At 41.3% G+C, this 23,607-nt stretch overlaps 3 protein-coding genes across 3 annotated transcripts; 2 read left to right on the top strand and 1 right to left on the bottom strand.

The window, feature by feature from the left end:
* Positions 1-813: 813 nt before the first annotated feature.
* Positions 814-11,089, top strand: LOC121186209 (soluble guanylate cyclase 88E-like). The gene is made up of 16 exons (XM_041044887.1): positions 814-941; positions 1,443-1,575; positions 2,150-2,324; positions 3,388-3,479; positions 4,038-4,295; positions 4,409-4,553; positions 5,144-5,269; positions 5,449-5,569; positions 6,809-6,938; positions 7,341-7,487; positions 7,798-7,944; positions 8,267-8,423; positions 8,934-9,043; positions 9,493-9,582; positions 9,724-9,842; positions 10,207-11,089. Exons 1-16 carry the CDS (start codon positions 814-816, stop codon positions 10,574-10,576), a joined length of 2,448 nt encoding a protein of 815 aa, XP_040900821.1. The 3' UTR covers positions 10,577-11,089.
* Positions 11,090-13,916: 2,827 nt separating this feature from the next.
* On the top strand, positions 13,917-21,130 carry tnfaip8l2b (tumor necrosis factor, alpha-induced protein 8-like 2b). Its single transcript, XM_041045133.1, has 3 exons — positions 13,917-14,340; positions 18,771-19,094; positions 19,747-21,130. Exons 2-3 carry the CDS (start codon positions 18,777-18,779, stop codon positions 19,987-19,989), a joined length of 561 nt encoding a protein of 186 aa, XP_040901067.1. The 5' UTR covers positions 13,917-14,340; positions 18,771-18,776; the 3' UTR covers positions 19,990-21,130.
* Positions 21,033-23,597, bottom strand: lysmd1 (LysM, putative peptidoglycan-binding, domain containing 1). The gene is made up of 3 exons (XM_041045132.1): positions 22,944-23,597; positions 22,535-22,854; positions 21,033-21,927 (listed from the first exon to the last, which is right to left on the bottom strand). Exons 1-3 carry the CDS (start codon positions 23,121-23,123, stop codon positions 21,744-21,746), a joined length of 684 nt encoding a protein of 227 aa, XP_040901066.1. The 5' UTR covers positions 23,124-23,597; the 3' UTR covers positions 21,033-21,743.
* Positions 23,598-23,607: the final 10 nt, after the last annotated feature.

Genomic DNA, 23,607 nt, shown 5'->3' with positions numbered 1-23,607 from the left:
CTTACAAATTGGACCCAGTAGGTCTGCCAGTCCCTGCAGCTGAGAGTCGGAAAAACATTTTCTTCAGCCTTTTCTTTGCTACCTGCCACAAACATGCCTTGGTGCTGCTATTTTGGCTCAGGTCACCTGTTGACCTGACAGGCAAGTGTCAGGGGGGAGAGCACATGTCAGCTGCAGGTGGAAACTCTCAGCAGGGAACGATGCTGTGGCGCTGGCTGACACAGTTGGAGCCCAGGATAACACAGCACTGAGGGACTGTAGGTAAGGGGGACTTCTCTTTTCACCTTTGCATCATTTTTATCATTTTGGTTTTATTTTCTGTGTTTTATTTTAGTTAACTGATGAGATGGGAGGATTCTGTGCTTTCTGATTTCCCTGTGATGTTTTTTGAGCAGCTTGCATTTGCCATAGTGGTAAAATTTTACAATAAGTCACAGACATGCACAGTAACTGCTAAAAATTCAGTGTTTTTCCCCTAAAAAATATTTAATGTACTGAGAATCTTGCTCTTTTCTTAGATGTAGCTGGTGTCTGAGGAGGTAACCTGAGGTTTCATGAGGTTTCATTTACACAGGTAAAAGACTTTAATGATTTCTTTCACTGAAAACATTTGGACTGAATAGTATATCTTTCTTAAGTTTCTATGTAGATTTTTTTTTTTTTAACAATCAAAATGTCTTCTTTTCAGTGTTGTTTTAAACTGTTGACACTAACAGAGATGACTGATTTCAGATCTGTCGTTTCTCCCCTGGTCTCACCTCAGCTAAGCAGTTAACGTAGGCAGCAGTCTGGAGGTTTCCCAACCCTCTGAAGATGTACGGCCTGTATTTGGAAGCAGTGAACGATTACATTAATGAATCCTACGGAGAGGATGTGTGGAGACTGATCGAGAACCGAGCGGAGATACCCCATCTCAAGTTTGTCAGACATCAGATGTACAAGTAGGTTGTTTTTTGTCAATCGTGTTTCCCCATTATACTGTGCACGAATTCAGGTTTTCAATGCTTGAGCAGCAACAGATTGTATTTTTTGGCAAAGGTCTCACCAGACACATATCAAGAACTATAACAGCATACAAATGTAACAGCACAGCAGCTTTTCAGTGGTTAAACTATTGCAAAATTCAAATGCACCACACTGAAACCTGAAACAATTGCATGTAAGGTGCTGCCAGTCGCATTCAAGAAATATTTATACTTTGGTCAGACAAAGCTCTATTTACGAATCTAACATTTTCGGTCTGCAGCTGTAACGTGTTGATGTAGTTAACTGTGACAATGCACTAGCACAAGGTGAACACAATGTCATTAACATTAACACAGTGTTAAATTATTGTTTTTAGTGTTTAGAGCGATTACGATGTTGTGTTCATCCCTGCACTTGATTTTGGTTGATTCTAACTATTCAGGTTTTTTTAACTCCCTATAAACTTTTTTTTACAGTGACAACCTGATCCTTCGGTTGGCAAAGGCAGCAGGCGAGGTTCTGGGAAAGACCCATGATGAGCTGATGTACGCCTTCGGGGTCTATATGGTGAAGAGGATTGGAAACTACGGATATGAGCGGATCCTGAAGGTGATATCATGATCAAAAAATAAATGTCCTCAGGCTGATTTAATATGACTGGTTATGTATTGGTGATTCACTGCATACCCAGCTCACCTGGTCTTTTAGGTATTTCCCAGGAAAATGCCCTCTGGCACATGGGAAGTGGTATGTTTCACTTTTCTGAATAAATGGAGTAAGAAATGGTTCAGTGGTTCTAAATATAGCTGACCAGAAACTGTAAAAAGGCGTCACCTTCAAAATATTTGTGCGAATGAAATTTCCTAAGGGGAAATAAATGTTCCATATATTCACAGAAAATGAAACATGAACAGAAAATCTGAGTGAAAATACTTCCCTGCATGTGCTGTTACTGTGTAGTGGAGTCTAAAGGTGATATTTGGAAGTTGCAGTGAAGAAACATGAACGCAATGATTGCTTAGCACCAAAGAGACATTAAAACAGATTTTAAAAAACTACTTCCATAACTACTAAGTATCCTGACAACATAAAAAAAAGCTTCTGAAAATGAAATAGTTTTCATATTATATAAACAACAGTTTTTGTGTACTGTTTAAATATCCATGTCCTCCATCTTTTTCAGGTGCTGGGGCGAAACGTGCGCGACTTCATCAACGAACTGGACAATCTGCACGAGTACTTTCGCTTCTCCTTCCCCAAGGTGCAGCCGCCGAGTTTCTGCGTGGAGGAGGAGTGCGAAACGAGCCTCACCCTGCACTACCGCAGCACCCGCAAGGGCTTCACCCAGTTTGTCAAAGGTAACAACAAGCAGAGCCGGGGGAAACACTGGGTGTTAGACAGTTTACCGCAGTGACAGGAAGCTGTAGAGTTTACATCTTCCCCCATGTATTTGCGAGGGTTTCTGCGTTACATGCTGGGAGAGGATTCAGCCTCATGTGAACATGAATATGGCATATAGAAAAAAATTACTGAACAATTGTTCAAATTGTTTTTACTTGTTTTACCTCATTTACTACAAATCAGACCTACTTAAAATTACTTTCCAACACATGCTGCAGTTTCAGATACAGGTCTACATTCATTACAGTACAAAAATAAAAGTTTCCAGAGAACTGAAACTTGCTTGAGACAGGCAACGCACGGTGAACAGCATGTCCTATTTTTGAGTTTCAGTGCACTGCGCACTCGCTGCTACTTTACCAGAAAATGAAACGGTGACAGTATAAAAGTAAAATTATGTTCACTGTGCTAGACAATTTCACAATTACCTATCTCTGCAAATGAATGTACATACTGCAGTGCAATCAGCTGAAACCTACAGCTAACGGAAAGGTTAAAAAACACCTTCAGAACACGAGATTGTGTTTAACAAAGCAGTAAGCAGTAGAACTGAATTAACGAAAAAGTCAAGGAGAATGACTTTAATGTACTGTATGTTTCAAGCTAATTGCATTCGATTTGAGACATTAAATATCGTGAATATCAGGTAGCAGATTGAGCTTATTCTATCATATTAGTTTGTGTTTTTTGGCCATTCTCCTTAAAAAAAAAAGGTAGATTCTCTTAGTAAAGATTGGCAAAAATAGATATACAGTGTGTATACATGTACAATATGGGGGTACATGTCCATTATCCTTGGTTGAGAAGTAAAACAATTGACTTGGTCAATGAGGACAAGGCAGTCGTCACACCATCAGGCACGGTTAATCTATCCAGGCAAAGTCAGTGATTCTACTTAGCACTGCAGTTTGCTCTGAAATCAACCTTACACAAGCCCATTTTGACTGAATCACTTCTAAGCAAAACTGACCTCCACACATCCATGACCAGTGTGTGTGTGTGTGTTACTGGCTCCTGCAGGGCAGCTTTCTCAAGTGGGACGACAATTCTACAACACAGACATCGAAGTGGAAATCCTGTCGAAAGAGGAAACCGAGAAAATGACATATGTGGTATGTACTCGGGCTCAGGTCAAGGATCGGCCGGGCTGCTGAGCGCCTGACCTTGACCCTGTGTCAGTTCTATCAGCATGGAAATGATTCCATCAACTTCAGTGAGACGCCAGGTGGAATTCTTGTTTACACTCAAACAGCAAGTGTTTATTGGATGGAGATAAGTGTTTACTGGCCTGGGACTCTGGGTAAACTCAGAATTTACAGCAGAACAAAATATGAAAGGTGAAGCCTTGTGTACTTGTTGCCACACTGTCTAGCATCAGCTGACAATAGTTGCTGGTTTTGTGCCGATCGATTATCAAATAAACTGAGTGATAGTTGCAGTTCTAGTTGCTAGAAAACTTTTTTTTTTCCAGAAAGAAAGAAAAGACAGAAAAGAGAATATTTAGTGGGGATACTTTCTCACAGAGATTGTTTTTGAAATTGTAAGTGAAATAACAGTTTTCAAAAGTTCAAACTTATGAAAAAACGTACAATTACATCAGTTATTGTGGTTTTTGAAGTTTAAACTTCTTATATTTCAGAGGTTCCATAAACTTCTCTTTACTCATCCAGGTTTATAAGATGAACTTTGACAATGCGGCCTTCAAGCACCGCATGCCCCAGCAGAAGACAGCACCGAGCTACGAGAAGCTGCCGATGAAGCGAGGTATCTTTTTTGACATGTTCCCCTTCAGTGTCATCTTCCGCCGAGACATGACCATGTACCGCATTGGTGACGGCCTCAAGGAGGTCTTCTCTGACCTCCAGGGCAAGAAGGTCAATGAAGAGTTCACTCTGGTCAGACCCATGCTGGAGTTCAGCTGGGATAATGTGAGTTCAAAAGGAGTTTTTTTTTTTTTTTTTTTGGTCACTCCTACACCCAGTCGTCTTCGTTTTGTCATCACTGCCTAATACCACAAACATCTCTCTGCTTCCCCGATCAGATCTACACCCATTTAAACAACGTGTTTGAGCTGTTGTCTAAAGCGGTGGTGGAGAGCAAGCAGAAGGTCAACATCCCCAAACTGAGCAAGGAGGAGCCAGAGGAAAAGGAAGAGAGCGAGAAAGCAAAGAGGGAAGAAGAAAGAGGTACCAGTCTTTCTATTTCATTTTTCTTCTTTTCAAATGCATAATGTATAAAAAGGGTTAATTTCAAATGGATGGGATCACAAAACGTCAAGTCACTCCCTCATGTGTGCCCATAGTTACTGTATCCAGACAGAGCTAAATAGAATATTGATAATAGAAATGAATATCAAACTGATGGAGAGGTCAAACCAGTATTGTTCATTTAACAGTGATGAACAGCTGCAGTTCTAGCACATTTAACTATCTTTAAATTCACACTGTAAAGAGAATTATTTTTTGCATGTCAGGAATTTAATTGGAAGCATATCGTTAAAGATGTAATTATCTCAGGAGGATTCGACAATCACAATTTTTATTTTAATGTTATATGTAAGAATGGAACTAATTTTGATTTGGACATAATACAGAAAGCACACAAACAGAATTTATAATACAGTGATGAATTTTTCATATATCTTCTTGTTGAACATCGCTACTCCGCTATTGCCTGACTGTGTGATTGTAATTCACTGCACTGTCTTCACACATTTATGCCCTTGTTAACTCACATGGTTGACTCACTGTTTCTACTGTTTCTCTCCCTCCGTCAGAGCCAAAGGCAGTGGAAGAGATGAAGGGCACAGACCAAGAATACAGCAGCGCTCTCACCCAATACAACAGCTCTGCCAACTCTGGAGGGGAAGATATTGAACTGCTGGCATTCCAGACTGTCACCGGTCAGAGCATTTTACACTTTAACCTTTGAAACACAGTATTCCTGAGTTTGCTAGTTAGTTTTTCGCTTGCATTCACGAAGGAGCGCAAGGGGTCAGCTGTTTTAAGACAACCTATGTCCTGCTGACCATCTTTCCTATTTAAAGTTTGAAAACCTCATGATCCTCATGATTATTCTCAGGAAAGTGCAGTGAGACCATCTTTGAGGACATGAGGGAGCCCCCTAAGAAGCCTCTCCATCTGAAGGGCCAGATGAAGTATGTCCCCCAGTGGGACTCCCTCATCTTCCTGGGAACACCCATGTAAGACCAGAGTCTGTGGTTTGACTATGTTTTAATGGTACTGAATCAGAACTACAGGTCTTTAAATATCCACTAGAGTTGGGCTAGGTCCATATTGTTTTGTTTTGTTTTGTTTTTTTAAGATTCAATTCGGTCATATCATGTGGTAAACATGGCTTTTCAGGTGAGTGTGAACTGTGATGTTTATGAAAAAAAAAAGTCAGGTATTTCTGCCCTTTTCAGATATAGCTGCTTATTAACAGGTGGCACATTGTGCTGCTGCCAGTGTCATTGTGTCCTTCCTGTATTAGAGACATTTGAATCAACCGTATTTTGAGTCGGGTTGAATTATGCTGGTCTATTTTGAAACAGGTCGAAATTTCCTCTCTTTTGAGTCAAGTGTCTTTTTTTTTTTTTTACATAAAATAAATGGGTCCAATATTTTTGACCGGTTTTAAAAAGCAAATTTTGTTGCACACAAAAAACCAATCTGGGGAAAAAAACTACATTGAAAACAATGGTAAGTATTACTACACAAACAGTGAGTGTGGACAGACCTTTATTTCAGGCGGGCTATTATTAGCGATAGGCGTGCAGAATATTTCTAATTTCCCCTGTTTTGTAAGTACATTTGTGAAGAAAGAAGCCTTCCTGTTTGCTGCTCTGCTCCTCTTTGCAGTTGCTGTTTGCTGTTAATGTTGATAAAACCCAACACTTCCTCCATATGTTTCACACCCAAACATTTTGAGCGGTTCAGAGGACGTAGTCCCTTTATGTTGTGAAACTTGTACTTGTGTAAGTGTTAGATTCAATTAAATTCATCCTAATTGAGAAAACACAGTAATGTGTGATAATCAGAATTAAACTACGTGAGAACAGAAGTTCTGTTGAAAAGAGAAACTCGAGAGTTCAGAGTGGTGAGTGTGGAAGGATTACTGCACGTCTCTGTACTGAAGGAATTAATTCTGCAGAAATACATTGGTGGGATTTTCTGACTTGATGCGAGTCATTATAGTACAGGCAATTTCCTGTTTTACTGCAGCCTCTATATGAGCCAGGATTAGGGTAAATATTTTACTTCTAATGTAAACAAGCACATTTCCATACTCTACCCTGGCCTTCTTCTGTGTGTGTTGACACCTTACCTGTCCAGTGCTAATTATTCTGAATGCTACCAAATGTTTTTAATCACTGAAATGATAATCTTGCTTTCCTTTCATTTTACAGTGAATATATCTTCATTTCTCCTTATCCCTGCAGCATAGAGACAGTGGAGGACATGATAAAGATGGGAGTATACGTGAATGATCTGAACCTGCATGACTCCAGCAGAGAGCTGATTTTGGCCGGGACACAGCAATCGGCTGAGCTGCAGCTGGCCCTCGATCAGGTGAAGGAAAATACTAAACCCTTCGTCTCCAGAGATAAAGCATCATGCTAACAAAGCAGACGGGTGTTCAACAGGAGCAGCAGGAACAGGGCAGTTTTAGCTGGTTCATTTTATCTATAAAATGTACTGTTATATAACTGTGATTCAAAGAGATCCATATTATATGATACACTGAGTGCACAAACTGTAAGAACTGTCAGGTCTCTATGAAGCAGTCGGACCAGGTGAGCCCAGGTGAAAGCTCTGCTCTCCTATTGATTTCACCCATTAAATCCACTTCAGCTATGCAGGAGAGATGTGGATTAAAAGGATTAGTAAAGGCAAAGAGGGATTTTTTTTTTTTTAGCTTTAAGAGAGGTGAGACTAACTGTGGACTGTTGTGTCCCGTTTCTAATCCTCTAGGAGCAACAAAAATATGCTCAGCTGCAGGAAATCATCAAGAAGCTGGACGAAGAGAAGAAGAGAGGAGATTCTTTGCTGTACGCCATGATCCCTAAAGCTGTGGCCGACCGCCTCAGGAAGGGGATCACTGCACTGGAGACGTGCCAGGTACAAGCCAATGGTTTTTGTTAACAAGGATAATAGTACTTCAAAGCCACTAAATATCAGAGCGTCAGGTTCTGACAAATCACTAACTGCTCTTTTATGGTTTTGGAGTTTCTGCTACCCAAGTTAATGTGACACTGTGACCACAGCACCCAGCTCATTCACAGAGAGAGCACCCTCTCCACAGGAATCACCTGCAGACCCACAACATGTGAAACTAGATAAAGATAAACTGACTGACAAACACATCTAGAGTCACAGTGAGTGCACCCGTGTTTGCTGTGTGTGTAACTATTCTAACTTTACGTTCCAGGTCTTCCCAGATGTGACCATCTTGTTCAGCGACGTCGTCAAGTTTAATGAGATCTGCATCCACATCACACCCATGCAGGTGGTGGACATGCTCAACGAGATCTACATCGTCTTTGACACGCTCAGCGAGAAGCACAACGTCTACAAGGTGAGACCAAGAAAGCAGCACAGCCAGCTGCATCTGCATGGGATTCAGTTAGTTTCAACTGTCATGTGTGTTTTGAGGTTTATCTTCGACGTTCTTCTTCTAGTTTCTTTCATGTCAGGATGGAAAACCTCTAAAACAAACAGTCAGAACACTAAAATGGAATTTAATGTAATTTACTGAAATCTAAATCACAATAAAGTTGATTAACATGCAAAAAAAGGAAAATGGCTTTTCTTAAAGTCACGATGTGTTTTAAAATTAATCTGAAATTCTTGTTCATAAAAAAAAAAAAAAAAAGACAAATTCCTGTCTTTCTGTCTAGGTGGAGACGATCCGTGATGCCTATATGGTGGTGGCAGGCGTGCCCAACAAGACCACCTTTCACGCGCACCACATCTGTGACATGGCTCTGGACATGCTGAGCTCCATCGACCACCTGAAAGACCCCTCCACCGGGGATAACATCCAGATCCGAGTCGGTGAGCAGCACAGCTGTGTGGTGCTTCAGTGGCTCAGTGGTGATAAGGCACCATTGATGCTTTGGCATTTGACTGTTGCCGCTTATCAGTAGTAGTACACAGTATATGAACTACAGTTACTTCCAAGTTGAGGGTTTTGTCCACCAAACGACTTTTAGGTAACAGCCCCTAAAATATAATTTTGAGACTTTGGGACACAAGAGAAGGATTTTCCTTCAACCAACCAGAAGTTTACAGATCAATAAATTCATTTCCTACGGTCACAAGGGGTCGCTGACCTGAAGTTGACACTGGCCAATGACATCTAATTTTCCCAATTAGACTGGCTAGAAGTTATGACCCTGTTGTCACTCTCAAGTGCTTATGACAATCTTAGAATTTAAAACAGTGTTAAGTTAGAGTTAAACAATTAAATGTAAGCCACGTCTATAAAAACACTGGCAAAATTCAGGCAGCTCATACAGAAATCAGCTCCTGTTTGGTTCCATAAACTGCTTTTTCTTCTCTAAGGTATTCACTCAGGTATGGTGGTGGCTGGCGTCGTAGGTCTGAAGATGCCTCGCTACTGTCTGTTTGGCGACACAGTGAACACAGCCTCAAGGATGGAGAGCAATGGAGTGGTGACTACACTAACATATTTAACAATCCAGCGCTCAGCCGAATGTGCTAAATAACCCACGGCAATTGTATAAATAACTGCAATAACATTCAGGGCTTCCTTCGAATTTGAATTCATGTAGATCACTATAGAAAACCATTTTCTGTTTAATGATGCCACTGAGTATGCTGCTTTTTAAGTTAATGCAACAGGCTAATCACTTCATATGCTTTCCATTAGTTACAGTAATAGAAGATAATGTCATGTTGTGTGGGAAATCTGGTCTGTGATGAACAGAAAATAAATTGAAAAGGAGGCAGTGGGTACAGGCTTAATTTCCTTACTACAGATCTCCAGAAGGGAAGAACTCTGATTGAACTCTGAATGTTTTAACTTCCCTTTGATGATTTAAGAAGGTTTCAATACTAAGCTTTAGCAGTAGTTTTTCTGTATGTGCGTCTGTCTGAGCAGGGCATGCAGATACACATCAGTCAGACCACCAAAGACCACCTGGAACATGAGCCCTATATCATTGAGGAGAGGGGCAAAATCTTCGTAAAGGTGAGAGGTTAATATCAGCCCTGACCCTGACCCTGACACACATGTTTTGCTAGTCTCTGCCATTTCTATATACAGTATAGTATATGTCTATACTGCATTTTTTTTTTAATCAAAACACTTTAACTTCATAATATCGTACAGGGTAAAGGCTACATGAAGACCTACTGGCTGAAAGGAAAGAAAGATCTTTCGTTCAAGACCCCGGCAGAGCTGCGCTACAGCAGTGAACAGAAAGACTCTGAGGACAAGAGCTCTAATGGGTGAGTAGACAAAAGCAGAGCAGTCTGCACCAAAGAATCGGTTTTCCTCTACACACAGTACACAGTGTGGACTCAGGATGCCCCCTGTTGATTTACTCAGAGCTGTGCTCATTGCTCCCAACAGCATCAGTTTTACATGCTTTAGTCTCACTGACTACCAAAAACAAAACTTTCCACTCATATGGAACCGCAAAAAATTGTGAGACAAAAACAGCACTGCACTAAAAACACAGCCCTCATGTCCCAGAGACTAAGATCTTTACGACTGTCATCCGTGGGGCCAAATATCAAAATGTATGATTTCAGACTGTGTGAGTACATCATGTGAATCGTGGTGAATTCAGCTAATGTGTAATTTCACTAGTTCCACAAGCACCAATGCCAAGCGCATGGCCTCCAACCTCCACATCACCAGCAGCGAGGAGCAAGCAGAAGGAAAGCCAAGCCCCAGCGACCTCCCCCTGGACACCCTGCCCCCACCTGAGGCCTCCAACGAGCCCCCCACCATTTCAGCCGAGCCTCAGGAGAAGGAGAAAGCCAAAAAGACTAAGAACAACAAGGGGGCCAAGTTGGATGTGCCCCAGGGAAATGCAATGCCAGAGTCTTCACCGCCCCCTGACGGGCTGGAAAACCCAGGTCCTTTACTCAACAACAAGAGAAACAGCTTCAGGCAGCAGTACGCCAAGCTGCCCGCCAACCTGCCAATGCGCAGCGCCGCCTGCTCCATTCTGTGAGAAGATGGCCGTAGTGTAAAAATACAAGACGACGCCAACACACAACGAGGGTGTGAAGTTTAATCAGGGGCGAGACAAAGCAGGCATTTCAGTGTTTTCAGTCACGTTGAATAGCACTGCATGTCAAGCAGTTGTGACAGATTTAGGCTTTTGTGACATTTTGAGTAAAATAAGAGTTACCTGGCTACTAAAACTAAAGACCAACACTATAACTTTTACACATTTCCCCCTAAAGTCCACTTACATTACGGTTTATTACGTTTATGGCAGCAAGTGCTTGATAATTTAAAAAAATCCTCCACACTGGAAAACATCAAACGGAGCAAACCCGCATGTTGTTCCTTTGTTTCTTTGATTTCCTGCAACAAAGCGTAGCGTTTGGTATAATGAGAAAGTACTTTTTAAAAAAAACAGTTATTTCTCCTCCATGAATACTGAGAATTTTACAGGTTTCACAACATGCCTTCCTTCTACTGACTGTTAAAAAAAAAAAAGGAAGTACAACATCCTCTACACACAAACAACACACGCATAGAGGAACAGAGAACTTAAAAAAATTGTACTACATGTAATGACAACCATGACAATGAGCTTATTTCTGATTTTCTTTATGCTATTAGCTGTATTATTTTACAGCTCTACCAGCAATCCATGGAGTCACTGCTCTTACTGCTACATGTTCAAACGTGTAATGACAACAAATTACAGGATGTTTTGGAAAATTAAAGTAAGCCGTTTTGTGACAGGGCTTATGTGGTATCTAACTGAGGCAGGAGCCTCCACATGAACAGGGAAAACAAAGTCTATGGATACTTCATTTAATTCACTGAGAGTAGACATCACCAGAGGTTGTATTTTATTTTGTTTAAACTAGGCGTATGGTAATTAAGTATTAAAAAGGCATTTGGCTAGACCTTCACCACACTGTCTTAAAGAGTTCTGGTTCTACTGTCTGTATGTGACTGTATTTGTTTCACTGTATGATAGTGTTTATTTATATAAAACTGTATGTACAGGCACTAAAACTGTCATGGTTTTTTTTTTAATTAGGTCATGACACTAATCTACCGGTTAAAGTGGTTGGTGGTTTCAGAAAGCCCACCATTTACCTGAAATTCACCTGCTGGTGGCTTGTGGCCTGTTTGAACATAAAAAAAATGAAGAAAAAGCATCACAGCTCACACAGGTCCACAGAGCTGCAGAGCGGATGTGTGCCATGCCTTTAAACAGCCACTAGGAGGCGATAGGATAACCACAAATTAATGAATAAATTAATTAGTTAATAAATCAGGGACTGTGAACAATAAGTGAGTTAATCCCTGGATCCCTGAGGTTCTTCATATCCAAAAAAAAAAAAAAAAAAAACAAGTGAGATGGAAAGGTTTTATATCTGATCATGCCACGGGGAGAAAATGAATCACTATTAGCTGCAGACTGATCAAATTAAATCTCAGGCCTCCCCTGAACCAGCATCTGTTCATCTCGATCTGTGCTCACCATCTATCTTATCACACTGCGAGCGGGAAAGACATCACGAGCGCAGAAAGCACCTAAGCTCACCAAATCCTCCATCCAATTCAGGCTCCAAATCTTCAGGCGCAATTCCCTGACCTTAGTGGTTATGAGGTTAGTTATTCCTGTCTTAGTCATCTGCTGATAACACACTGCCATTATGTGAGTGACTGTATGTTTGTGTGTGTGTGTGTGTGTGTAAGGTTAGAGGCTGGAAGGTCTATGTGATCTTTTAATGAAAGATAAGTGACATAATTGAAGTTCCTCTTATTATCTCATAACCAAAAGAGGCGAATGAGTAAGCTGTGTACAGTGCGAAGGTGAAGCGTGTAAGAGCTCATCTGAGGACGAGCTCCTTCGCAGCGCTCACTCATATGCACAAACACATGCAAGCATGCACACACTCAAACACAGATATTCGGCTGAGCGCTCTCTGCTGATGTTTCCTTGTGAGATGTCATTACATGATAAAGAGGAAGCCATCAGGAAACCGCTTAAGCACTACTTCCTGTCTGTTGCCATGGTGACAGACCTCATTCTGCAGTTACAAAGTTTACCATGACTTTACTCTTGTTAATTTCTTGCAGAGGGGCTGAGTGGGAGGCAAAACAAAGACGCAGGTGTGTTTCGGTTTCCAGTGCTCTCTGGTGGGCTGGTGTCCTGTCCAGGCACTCCTCTCAGTCCAGCTGGGTCTCAGCGTGACCTTTAACCCAACATCTGACAACGATTAACATTTGCGAGCGTTCATTGGACGGGCCTTTTTGAATGGCCTGTGATTCAGCCAACAGCCCTTCAGCACAGCTGGTAGCCATTCAGATAAACCTACAGATAAACACGCTGCGTTGGAATCAGGAGACACTTCCTGATTCTAAATGAATCAGTGAATTCATGACTTCGGACTGGCGGACACGTTTGCTGCAGCTGTGCTCTGTTGTTAACAATAACACGCTCAATATTGGTTACTCTGGGTTATGTCCTTTATTACCCTCATCTGTAGTTATATTTCACTCACTCAGATTAGATTTTAGGAAGGTTGACAAGTTTTATGGCGAGCAGCTCAAACAAAGCTTCATTCATAAGATGGATGTTTACCGTCACTTTTTATTAGCCTGTGCTGTGACTACAATCAAACCACTGCTTTAATGGGAAGGACTTTATACATTATTTATCAGGGACAAGGTGCTCTGAATTATACCACTGTAATGTCAGTTTCTCGGATTCAGTCAGCTAGATCAAGTTAGTGTCTTTCATCTCAACTATAAAAAACAGACCTGAAACGAAGCATCACTTCTTTGTTGGTATTAAAAACAAGTAAATAAGGTAGAAATTTAAGCATGTGCAGAGTGATAAAAAATATTCGAAGATGCATACATTACAATCCTGTCATTTTACAGACTAAACATTTAAAACACAACAAGCAGCTATGAGAGGCAGATAATTCACACACAAGCTAGAGGTGGTGTTATGTATCATAGCACTGCTCTTAGTCAATAAACGTCATATCAAAAACATCGCAGGTTGGTAAACGTTAAGTTTTTCCGATCAGTCGCGGAGCTGTGACTGCACACGTGCATCAGACTGAGACACACTCCTCGATAGTCATTGTTTTGACTCTACCTTGAACAAGACACACATGGGGAGGGACACGGTGCTCAGTGGCACTGACAGGAGACACATTCCAGCGAAGGTGAACACAAAAAGGGGGGTTAAGCCGCTCCCCTTTCAACAGGCTGCATCCACTGGATTATTGCTAAATTCTTTCTAGGGTTTTCACTTGTCAGAACAAGCAGAGGCACAACGTCAGCAATACTGAGAGAGCAGGGGGAGAGACAGGCAGATTCAGAGAGAGTGCCAAAGAGTGATGAGTGAGGGCAAGAGAGAAATACTGTGGTTTTTACCGAAGAGTCTGAATTTGAATTTCAGAGGGAAACGCAAGATAGGTTAGAGAGAGAGAGAGAGAGAGAGAGAGAGAGAGAGAGAGAGAGAGAGACAGGCTGAGGGGTGTGTCATAGCAATTTAGTTCCTCAAGGAAGTACAACTCAACATTATCTTAAGACAGTGTGGCAGTGACAGAGGCGCTGCAGGAGGGCTGTTTTTTTTCCCGGGGGGTTTTTGCTTCTGTTCGTGGTTAAGATGAAGGGATCTTGTTAAATCAACCGGCCTGTGCTGTCAACCTGACATACAGAGCAGAGGGAGAGAGAGATATCTGCCACAGACAAGGAGGGAGGGGGACTCAGCACACACGCACACAGGTAAGACACTTCTGCCTTGTTCATGTGCCAGTAAAAGGGTCCTCTGGGGCCTAGATTAGTGTTATGTCTCCATTTTTTGTTCTTGGAAAAATTAAGAGTATTAGTCGCTGGCGCCCAGCACAGACACACTCAGAGGGATGGCTGGAACTAATTTTGTGACTCTCCACTTCCCCATCTTGAGCGCGAGCTGGGAGATATGCTTGTACGCTCGCAGTTATGCTGGAACAAGTACAGTGACATGCACAGATGTAGAGCTCACACTTGTGTTTGCACAGGCTGGGAGTTGCTCAACTCAAATCTCGAGGCAATGGACTTTCCCTTCCTCACAGGCCTACTTTGATTTAAAGCATGTTTGGCCAAAGACTGCGAAAGGCTGAGATGACACTTGCACTGGAGTCGAGATACAAGGGACACATACAAGCTGTGGGCCTTTAGTGATGACACCCCACCGTTTAGCCAACTGCTGTCTGTTTCGCTTCCCTTTTGAGGCATCGCAGATGGGTGGCAGACTTGAGCAATGACCATTCAGAAGAGTTGTGCAATGTTGAAAGAGAAACTGCAATATGTACTTCTTTAGGATTTCAAAATGGTTTCTTGACCATTAATGACGGGTTTATGGAGTTTTTTTTTTGTCTAAAAGATTTGTCAAATGAAGAAGGAAGTTAGTAAACCAAATACGAAACCAACTCCATCCTGTCAAACTTGCATAAGGAATTCAATATGATAACATTCAGAGCGACAAGTTACACACGGAGCTGAAGTGCAAAAATAAGATCTACACATCTGAGCCTAGAGCTCTGTTGTCCTCAGATGAAAACACGCAACGGAAGTGACATTTCATCCTGGTACAGTACTCATCTCTCACAGAAAGCTGCTGTGTGAGGACACACAGGCCCCGTAGTTTTACTGTTACTCTGTTCTCCGAGTTCATTACCAGGAGAAAATAAAAGTTTCTGCCAGGTCAATACAAACACCCTTGTAGCTCAGTGATGACCTTTCAACAAAGGCCTCCTTGTTTTCATCTGATTGACTGGTATGGCTTTTCTGTGTGTTTTTTTTTTCTGGAACATTCTCATTGTTCAAACTGATCAAAGGCTGCAGGCAGCTAAAAGAGACCTAACCCCCTCCTCTCAGTCTCACCAGCTACAACCAACTCGACCCAAACCCAGGCCCGGCGATGAACGTCAGTGAGGTTGTCTATCTGTCGAGCTCATAGTAATGAGGCCCCTGCTGCACTCTAATAACAGTGCAAGGCACATTTTCATTGGGGCTTCAGGGCAGGGGCAAAAATAAACCAAATATTCAATAAATCCTTTTTATTCGCAAAAATACATGAGTGCAAAAACCACTTTTACTCAGAAATGCACATCTACATGCACACAAGTTCATACGTGCACACAAACACTGAGGCTCGATGCTGAAGTCATCTGAGGAATGCTAAATATTTACCTCTCCCGCCTGCTTGGACTCCACCGATCGTCACTCTCTCTTTGACTGTCCATTAACCTAATATTTAAAGATTCCTCTCTACCTGGTGTAACAGTAAGTCTGAAGCAAAATACCACCATCTCTACTCTAACAGCGCCACCTCTGCTCTCGTTAGTTTTCATTTTGTTCTCCTGACAGTATTATATCTCACACAGTATACAGGTGCTTGTCAATTCCAGCAGGCATTTGGGAGGGAAACAAACACTTGAACATGTAATGCAGTCACTCCCTGGTGTATGTCAACAACAAACCGACGCTTAAAGGCCCTCTTCAGTCCATCTGTACCAGAAAATTGATGCTCAACATTGAAAGCGCCCTTGATGTGACCGACTGAATGACGTCCATTACAGAAAAGTGGTTTCATGGCAATGTGCTGCTGTAACACAGAAGTGTTTTAATGCTCTCCAAACAGCCTCAACTCCCCCCCCCCCCCCAATGGATCTGCATAAAAATAAACAATGCAGATGCACAAAAAGCCAAGTGACAAGCAGTCTCCAGCTGTGGGAGCTACATTTCACTGTGCAGAACTCTGGCTGATGACTACACACCATGCACGTCCCTCAAATCCCTGTAGTCTTTTTAGCAAATAAATGAGATTGAAGCATGAATCTGAAATAGCTATCACGCTGCTCCACTTCCATTATCACCGTTAAGGGAAATTAATCTAATGAATGTTCTTTAATTCCCCACAGGGAACCTGAAGCTTTTGTAACAAAGCCAGCTATTAGAAATGTGACACTTGTTCAAAATGAATGGTTGTTCATGTACAACAGCACCTAGTGAGACATGCTATAAAAGTGGCTGTTTGCTCATTATGGATGTAGCAGTCGGGATTGCGGAGAGTCACAGCAAGCGCTGCCTATTTGCATGATATGATCATTAACGCGACTGGACCGCTTTTTCATTTATCGGTGAGCCGCCGAGTCGTTTGCTCACAGTGCTGACTGAGCATCACTGAAGCTGGACAATGAGAACACCATCATTTCAATAACACTGTCTAATAAGCACAAACAGGCACGACAGAAACACATTAAAGCCGCCGTCAGGCAGTCGTTTAACTGACAGCTTATGGACAATATGCTGTTGCTAATGCACAAGATGTTTCAGTAACAGAGTCGCTCTTGCTCTTTTCCCAGCAGCAGACCCTGGGCCAGTAATTAAAACAGTCATTGGGTTCAGGGTGCTCACGTTCTGTTCTTGCCCCACCACTGATGCAATCTGCAAACAGCAGGCATGGACCTGCCTCAGCTATGCAGCCTACCTGCACCTCTCAAATACTTGTCCACACAGGCCACAGAAGTGAAAATTACAATGAAAGAGACTCAGTGACTGTTGTTTGAATTCCAGGCCTGTTCGTACATTACGATCGTGTAAATGTGTGAGAATGTGAGGTCAAATGGCACAGGAAGTACGGGAGGATACACAGCTGTTTCAATGGCACTGATGCATGCTAAAAATACTGTATGTCTTTGCTCGATTCTGTTCTTATGGAAAAATACTCAGCATTAAGGTGAGGTGTGAGGTATTGGAGATTTAACTACGACTTCTCTGTCAAGCACAAGAATTCTACAAGGACACTATTTTGCTTCTTCTGTTGTAAGAGTCATATTACTTTGATCCTTTCAATCTTTATTTGTTGTTTGGCTGATGAGGGAATTTAACCTCACTATGCTTCTATGCTTTTACACACCTCTCTAATAAGAACATCAGCCAAATAAAATGCAAATGTAGTTTTCCTCTGTTAATGATCCACTCCAAATCTGCTTTCATGTTAGAGATTAGGGGAAAATTAAACTGAATTAAAAAGGAATTAATTCAAACTGTGTTGACAATCAAAGATAAACAGTGGATTTTGTAGTTCTGTCATAGCGTGCTGTATGCATGTTGATGACCTCCCAGAGGGTTCTCTGTGATGGATGCTAGGTGTGGCTAAAATCTCAGTGGAGAAATTAAAAGCCTCTGTGGAGTCTCTTCCATGGTACTTTTCCCTTTTGGCATCATATGTCCATGTCAGATACAAAAACAAACACTGCAACTAACATTACATAAGAGTGGTTGTTTCAAATTGAACAGAATATGATGTATTTTAAGTGTTGTTTTGATTTAGCACTATGGGGATGTCCCTTGTATTTTTGTAAGTGGTGAAATATTTAAGTTTGAATTATTAATACTGGAAACACTGAAATGTACTTTGATGATAAGGCCTCAGGGTGGATGGCACCCTGAAGATTAGAGAGTCACAGTAATGGCCGGAGGGTCGTCAGTTCAAATCCCCAGATGATCTAGGAATTTTGGATAAGAGAGGTGAACATGTGTTGCCCTCCCCAGCCTCCACAACAACAAACCATTTGCCCTTGAACATGGCACTCAACCTCCACCTACTCCACTGGAGTTACTCACAGGCTGGCAGGAAAAGACTGAATTTGTGCCGAACGGCAAGGTGTGAAAATGTTGCTCTTCCTGTTCTTTTAAAGATATGACTATAAATACCTTCTTTTTTTTTTTTTTAACTGAGCAAGCACTCATCTTAAAAGGAAGAAGTGTACTTATTCCTGTACTTTGACTATTACCAGGTACGGACAGTGACAGGGAATCTTTCATGGCTGCAGGAAAAGAAAAATCCAAACATATGTAAAATACAAACTACATCATGCACACCAGTGAGCAATCAACCAACTCAAAGAAAGACAGAATAGTAAAGTTCAATCTTTCTTCTTTGAGTATTATATTATATTCAATGTCATGTTGAACAATGTGAGCAAGAAGTTCATTTCTTCAGTTTTAATTACTGTCTTCCTCTACGCACGCATTTAAATATTCTCAAAAAGAGCAGTAAAATACTTATTTGGATAATAAAACAGGTGAATGACCTTATTATTTCCAAGGTCTTTTTTCACCGATACTGTCATTAAAATGTTTTTGTCTTTTTCCTGACAATTCAGCCAACCATGGACGCCTTCAGCTCCAAGGACATGGCCTTGAAGGCACAGAAGAAGATCCTCAGCACCATGGCCAACAAAAGCTCTGTGCAAATGTTCATCGATGACACCACCAGTGAGATACTGGATGAACTGTACCGCATCTCTAAAGAGTACTCTGGAAATAAAACGGAGGCTCAGAAAGTCATCAAAGACCTGATCAAGATTGCGGTGAAGATTGGGGTGCTGTTCAAAAACAACCGTTTCAACAAAGAAGAGCTGGGAGTGGCCCAAGAATTTAAGAAAAAGCTGCACCAAGGGGCTATGACTGCTATCAGCTTCTACGAGGTACATTTCCTCTTACTAAGTTTCTAATGTGCAGGAAATGTGCATGTTTTCTAAAGCCAGATGTCAGACTCAGGAACTTGTTATTCACTGATCTGAGACTAATGTAATAAACTCTGTCAAGAATTTTTGCAATTTAATACAGATAAACAAATAACATAGGAACAAAGACCGGTAAACTAATTGTTTAGGGACAAAATGTAAAATAAGTTAATTAAAACGTGATAAAAAAACAAAACAGTAAACAGTGAGTAACAGTTCTGTATTTAAGAGTCAGCGTGTACTAAACGTGGCTCATACTTTCCATGAAGTGCTTTTATGTTAGTTCAACTACACACTAGGTAACTAATTCTACTGCCTGTTTACATCTCCACTTTCACCTGATACGCTAGAACTTAAACAGGCCATTATCACACTATGATTTTATATTACATCAGAATGACAACTACAAGGAAAACTGTCAGAATAAAAGGTTCCACCATCTAAAAACTGTATGTAGCTGTATTTAAGTGTATTTATTTTATTCATTTTTCTTTTAAAGGACTTCATTATTCCATAATAAATGAGTTTGCTCCTGTATGCAGTATATTGGATATTTACTTGTATGAAAAATGTGTCACTTCTCTATCAAAAACGTGTCTCCTCACTGGTGCAGGTGGACTTTACCTTCGACAAGACAGTGATGTCAGAACTCCTGACGAGCTGCAGGGATCTGCTGCTGAAGCTGGTCAACGCGCACCTCACCCCTAAATCTCACGGTCGCATCAACCACGTCTTCAACCATTACTCTGACCCGGAGCTCCTGACCAAACTGTACGACCCCAACGGCCCCTTCCGACCCAACCTCACCAAGATCTGCAAAGGACTCAACAAACTGGTGGAGGAAGGAACAATATGACAGAGAAACAACAAATGTCAGTCAGACACTGGGAGATCTACAGGCAGACTCACCTAAGACTCTGGACTGTTGGACAAAATTTGTCTTACTGTTTCTGAGGACTGGTAACGTAAGACAGGTAGTTTGAGAACAAAACTGCTGCCCCATCGTTCTCAAAGAACATGTGGGATAAAAATAAAGTTGGTTGAGTCATTCCTCAGTTTTTTGTTTTTTTGTTTTTGTTTTTTAAATGTTTGGAGGTGATTTATACTGTATAATTGTGATATATACTTGTCTTTTCAGACAAAATTCACAAAAACCAAACTTGAATATAAACTGGTTTATATAATATCAGCCATTTTATTAGATAACGAAATGTCATCCAATGTTTAATAATTTAACGTTGAAATGTTTCATTCATTACTACTGATGTGTATTATGGCGAGGAGGCGAGAAAACATCTGGACAGATTGCATAGCCTGTCGGGGAACAATGCCACTGTGATACAGCAGTGCCATCTGGTGGTCAAGATGGTGCATCAGCAACAAAAATGTACAGCATTTACTGAAGCATCCAGAAGACAATACATCCAATAAGAAAGCAAATAACCTCACAGTGGACAATTACTCCCACCAATACTTTGCAGTTCCAAAACATGTTTCAAAGCATCACCACACTTAAATAGCGTTGACTGTGCGAGCTTGAATGTTAATCCCATAATTCATGTTTTTCTGAGGAACGGATCACGGTCTTTGGCTGAGATCAAGGTGTTATTCTTTGGTTTTCTATGATAAAGACATTGAATTTCAGTGGACAAGGGAAAGTCAGGTCCTGACAGGAGATTCCACATCATACCATCATCAAATATTATAATGCAGTGTTAAAGTGCCATGCAATTTTCCTGTGTGTACACAATAACATGGAGAAAAGTCAGTTACAAAAAGCTGTTTTTAAAGATCAAGTACTAATGAGAGTAAGTCTCTGGAGTTACCTTTTTGAGGTCCAAGAGTGCTCATCCCTTCAAGACAAGTGTGGACAAACATATTTAGACCTGAACCTACACATGGGATCAAAACTTTTATTTTAAAATGAACTATACAAAACTTAAATGATTCAAAAATGTGTCCATAACAAACAATAAAAATACTGCTGTCAAAATATATTCTAAAAACACGTCTCTTTTTCTTTCTTTTTCAGTTAACTTTGGCTACATCAGAATTTAAAGTCTTCAGCAGGGACAGACAAAGATCCACTTTTGTGCTCATAATTTTACAGTGAACGTGATTCATGTACTTCACATACCAAAGGTTTTAGTCAGAAAAACTTTGTATTATGAGGCTGTGAGGTAGCACTACACACAGCCACGTGTTGAGTTGACCATACGAACAGTCATATGACCAAACCAACATGTGACTGCAAATTCCCATTTTTAACATTTCATGCTCTGATTTCCTGCATGTGAAAACACAGCTGTGGGTCATATGAAGACTTTCCTAACCTACACTATATCTCAACAAATAAATAATGAGGCTACAAGAATGGAATATTCATTTAAAAAGACTTCTTTAAAGACTCTAACTTCCCATGACAAGATCTCTATTCGATGGCATTATGAAAAGACTTTTAAGCTTCAAAGTTCATACAGCAGCAGTGGGATCACAAGAAATCTATTCCTTTGTCTGTAATGCTCTATTGTCTGGGAGGCCAATCCTCTTTCTGGGGAAGTTTTTTTTAATGATCAAAGTGAGAAAGCAGAAAAAAAAAACAACAACATGTCACAGCTCAAAGATCTCATCTTCCCTGTCTCTCAGTTTCTTGGTGAGTTTGGTGACTGTGAGCGGTACTGCCCTATGTGCTGCCTGCTGCTGCATTCTGGAAGATGAAATGACACTCTGCGACCTTGTAAGAGGCCGCCAGTCTGATGTCCTGCTGGTGCAAGCTGCTTCTAGGGCGGCAACCCTGTGAAGAATAAACGGATGAAAAGATACAGTAAGTCTGAAGACATATGACTCACAAAGCAAGCCTGTGAACTATGAAGAAAACAAACACCCAAACCTGTGAAAACCATGCTACTTCAAGAAATAGAGTTTGGTTCAAGGTACCTACTTAATGTTTTGAGCATTCACTAATTAAAACATCCTCTTTTCAGTGGTATGACTGTGTATAGGGTAGACTGTCATACATGGATAAGACAATTTTCAGCAAGTCATAACTTGGCAAATATGCAACTGCAGGCCAACCATTTTAGAAGTTAAAGACATCTAAGAGAGTAGAACAATTCCTGAAAATTTTTGCATGTGGCATAAATAGTTTAAAAGTAAAAACTTAAAGTTTGCAATTTATTAGCAGCATTTGTTTATTTGGACCATGACCCCCCCCCCCCTTTTTTTTTTTTTTTTTTTTTTAAACCTTCACATCTCAGAAACTAAAGGAGACACAAGCTGACAATTTCGTGCACTAGTTACAATGACATGATTTACATCAAGTATGAAACGAATCCAAAATGGTCAGTCCTCTGTGTTTTTGACCCACAAACAAGCAAGCAGTGACAGCCATGGAGTCATACCTTTTCTCTGCATCCTGGCATCCTTTCGCAGCAGCCTGCTTGGACTGGTTTATCAAGTCATCCAGTCTTTTCAAAAAATCCACTGGACTAAGGTCTGATGCCCTTCCTTTGCCATCATCTTCCATATTCCCAGAGGAGCTCTCTGAGTGCCCATTTTGAGCAGGAGCACAGCCAGAATTGTCTTTTCCACTCTCCTCTTCAGCCAAATCCACCCTGTTACTGCAGTCATCCAAGTTTGACAGCACAGGGATTGACAAAGATTTCTTCAGGAATATTGAGTCATTGGTGTACAGCCTGTTCGCTCTTTTGATTTGCTCCATCTGTAAGAGAATTACTGAATTACAAAGAAATGAAACTAACTGAAATAGTTGCAGAGGTGACTGTTAAAAGCCATCTGGTTCATACTTACAGACACTCCATATTTCAGGGCGAGGCCTTGCAGTGTCTCTCCTGGCTGAATTTTGTGTTCAATGCGTCTCTGGCGAACGGGAGAAAGCGCAGACCGGACCAAACTGCCGTAAGATCTTGTGCGGCTCCCGCGGAGCAGGCCGTTCCCGTCGGCTGGCAAAGGCGAACGTTCCCCGGACATGGTCGTGAACCACTTACGCTCGCGTTAAGCCCGCAACCAACCGAACTGTGGTATAACCCGGTTACCCGCAAACTTACTGTGGTTCACATCACGAGAACGCAACTTACTTACCATAAATATGCGTTAAAGTCACAAACTAGCAGCTTAGTTAGCCTGCTAGCTAAGTTATCAACTTAACTGCGGTTGACGCTCGGTCTTTTTTTCGACTGTGAAACTTTGACTTTGATCTTGCCAAAGTTACCCGTCGAGCGCTTGACACAGTAGTTACAACAACTTGTCTAATTATGAGTTTAACCTACCTTATCTCTCAAACAAACGCCGAGAAAGTTGTTCACGTAAATGTTTGCATGACTCCTACAGTCAGCTGGCTGCCGCCATATGTTGCCATGGCTGCCGGGTTCAGGTGCTGCATTCATGACGACTGGAAGAAACCGATACCAAATGACGCCTTATATATAGTCTGTGGTTCTAAATACAATTACTA

The sequence above is a fragment of the Toxotes jaculatrix genome, chromosome 8 (genome assembly GCF_017976425.1).
Source record: "Toxotes jaculatrix isolate fToxJac2 chromosome 8, fToxJac2.pri, whole genome shotgun sequence".
Lineage (NCBI taxonomy): Eukaryota > Metazoa > Chordata > Actinopteri > Toxotidae > Toxotes > Toxotes jaculatrix.
This window is presented reverse-complemented; position numbering and strand designations above follow the sequence as displayed.

Excerpts from the sequence above, each read along its gene's own strand:
- lysmd1 (XM_041045132.1), bottom strand. The coding sequence starts at position 23,123 with ATGTCCGGGGAACGTTCGCCTTTGCCAGCCGACGGGAACGGCCTGCTC. Across the intron at positions 22,855-22,943 it reads CCCTGAAATATGGAGTGTCT|ATGGAGCAAATCAAAAGAGC; the intron begins GTAAGTATGAAC and ends ATTCTCTTACAG. Across the intron at positions 21,928-22,534 it reads TGCCAGGATGCAGAGAAAAG|GGTTGCCGCCCTAGAAGCAG; the intron begins GTATGACTCCAT and ends TATTCTTCACAG.
- tnfaip8l2b (XM_041045133.1), top strand. The coding sequence starts at position 18,777 with ATGGACGCCTTCAGCTCCAAGGACATGGCCTTGAAGGCACAGAAGAAG. Across the intron at positions 19,095-19,746 it reads CTGCTATCAGCTTCTACGAG|GTGGACTTTACCTTCGACAA; the intron begins GTACATTTCCTC and ends TCACTGGTGCAG.
- LOC121186209 (XM_041044887.1), top strand. The coding sequence starts at position 814 with ATGTACGGCCTGTATTTGGAAGCAGTGAACGATTACATTAATGAATCC. Across the intron at positions 2,325-3,387 it reads CTTCACCCAGTTTGTCAAAG|GGCAGCTTTCTCAAGTGGGA; the intron begins GTAACAACAAGC and ends TGGCTCCTGCAG. Across the intron at positions 5,570-6,808 it reads ATCTTCCTGGGAACACCCAT|CATAGAGACAGTGGAGGACA; the intron begins GTAAGACCAGAG and ends TTATCCCTGCAG.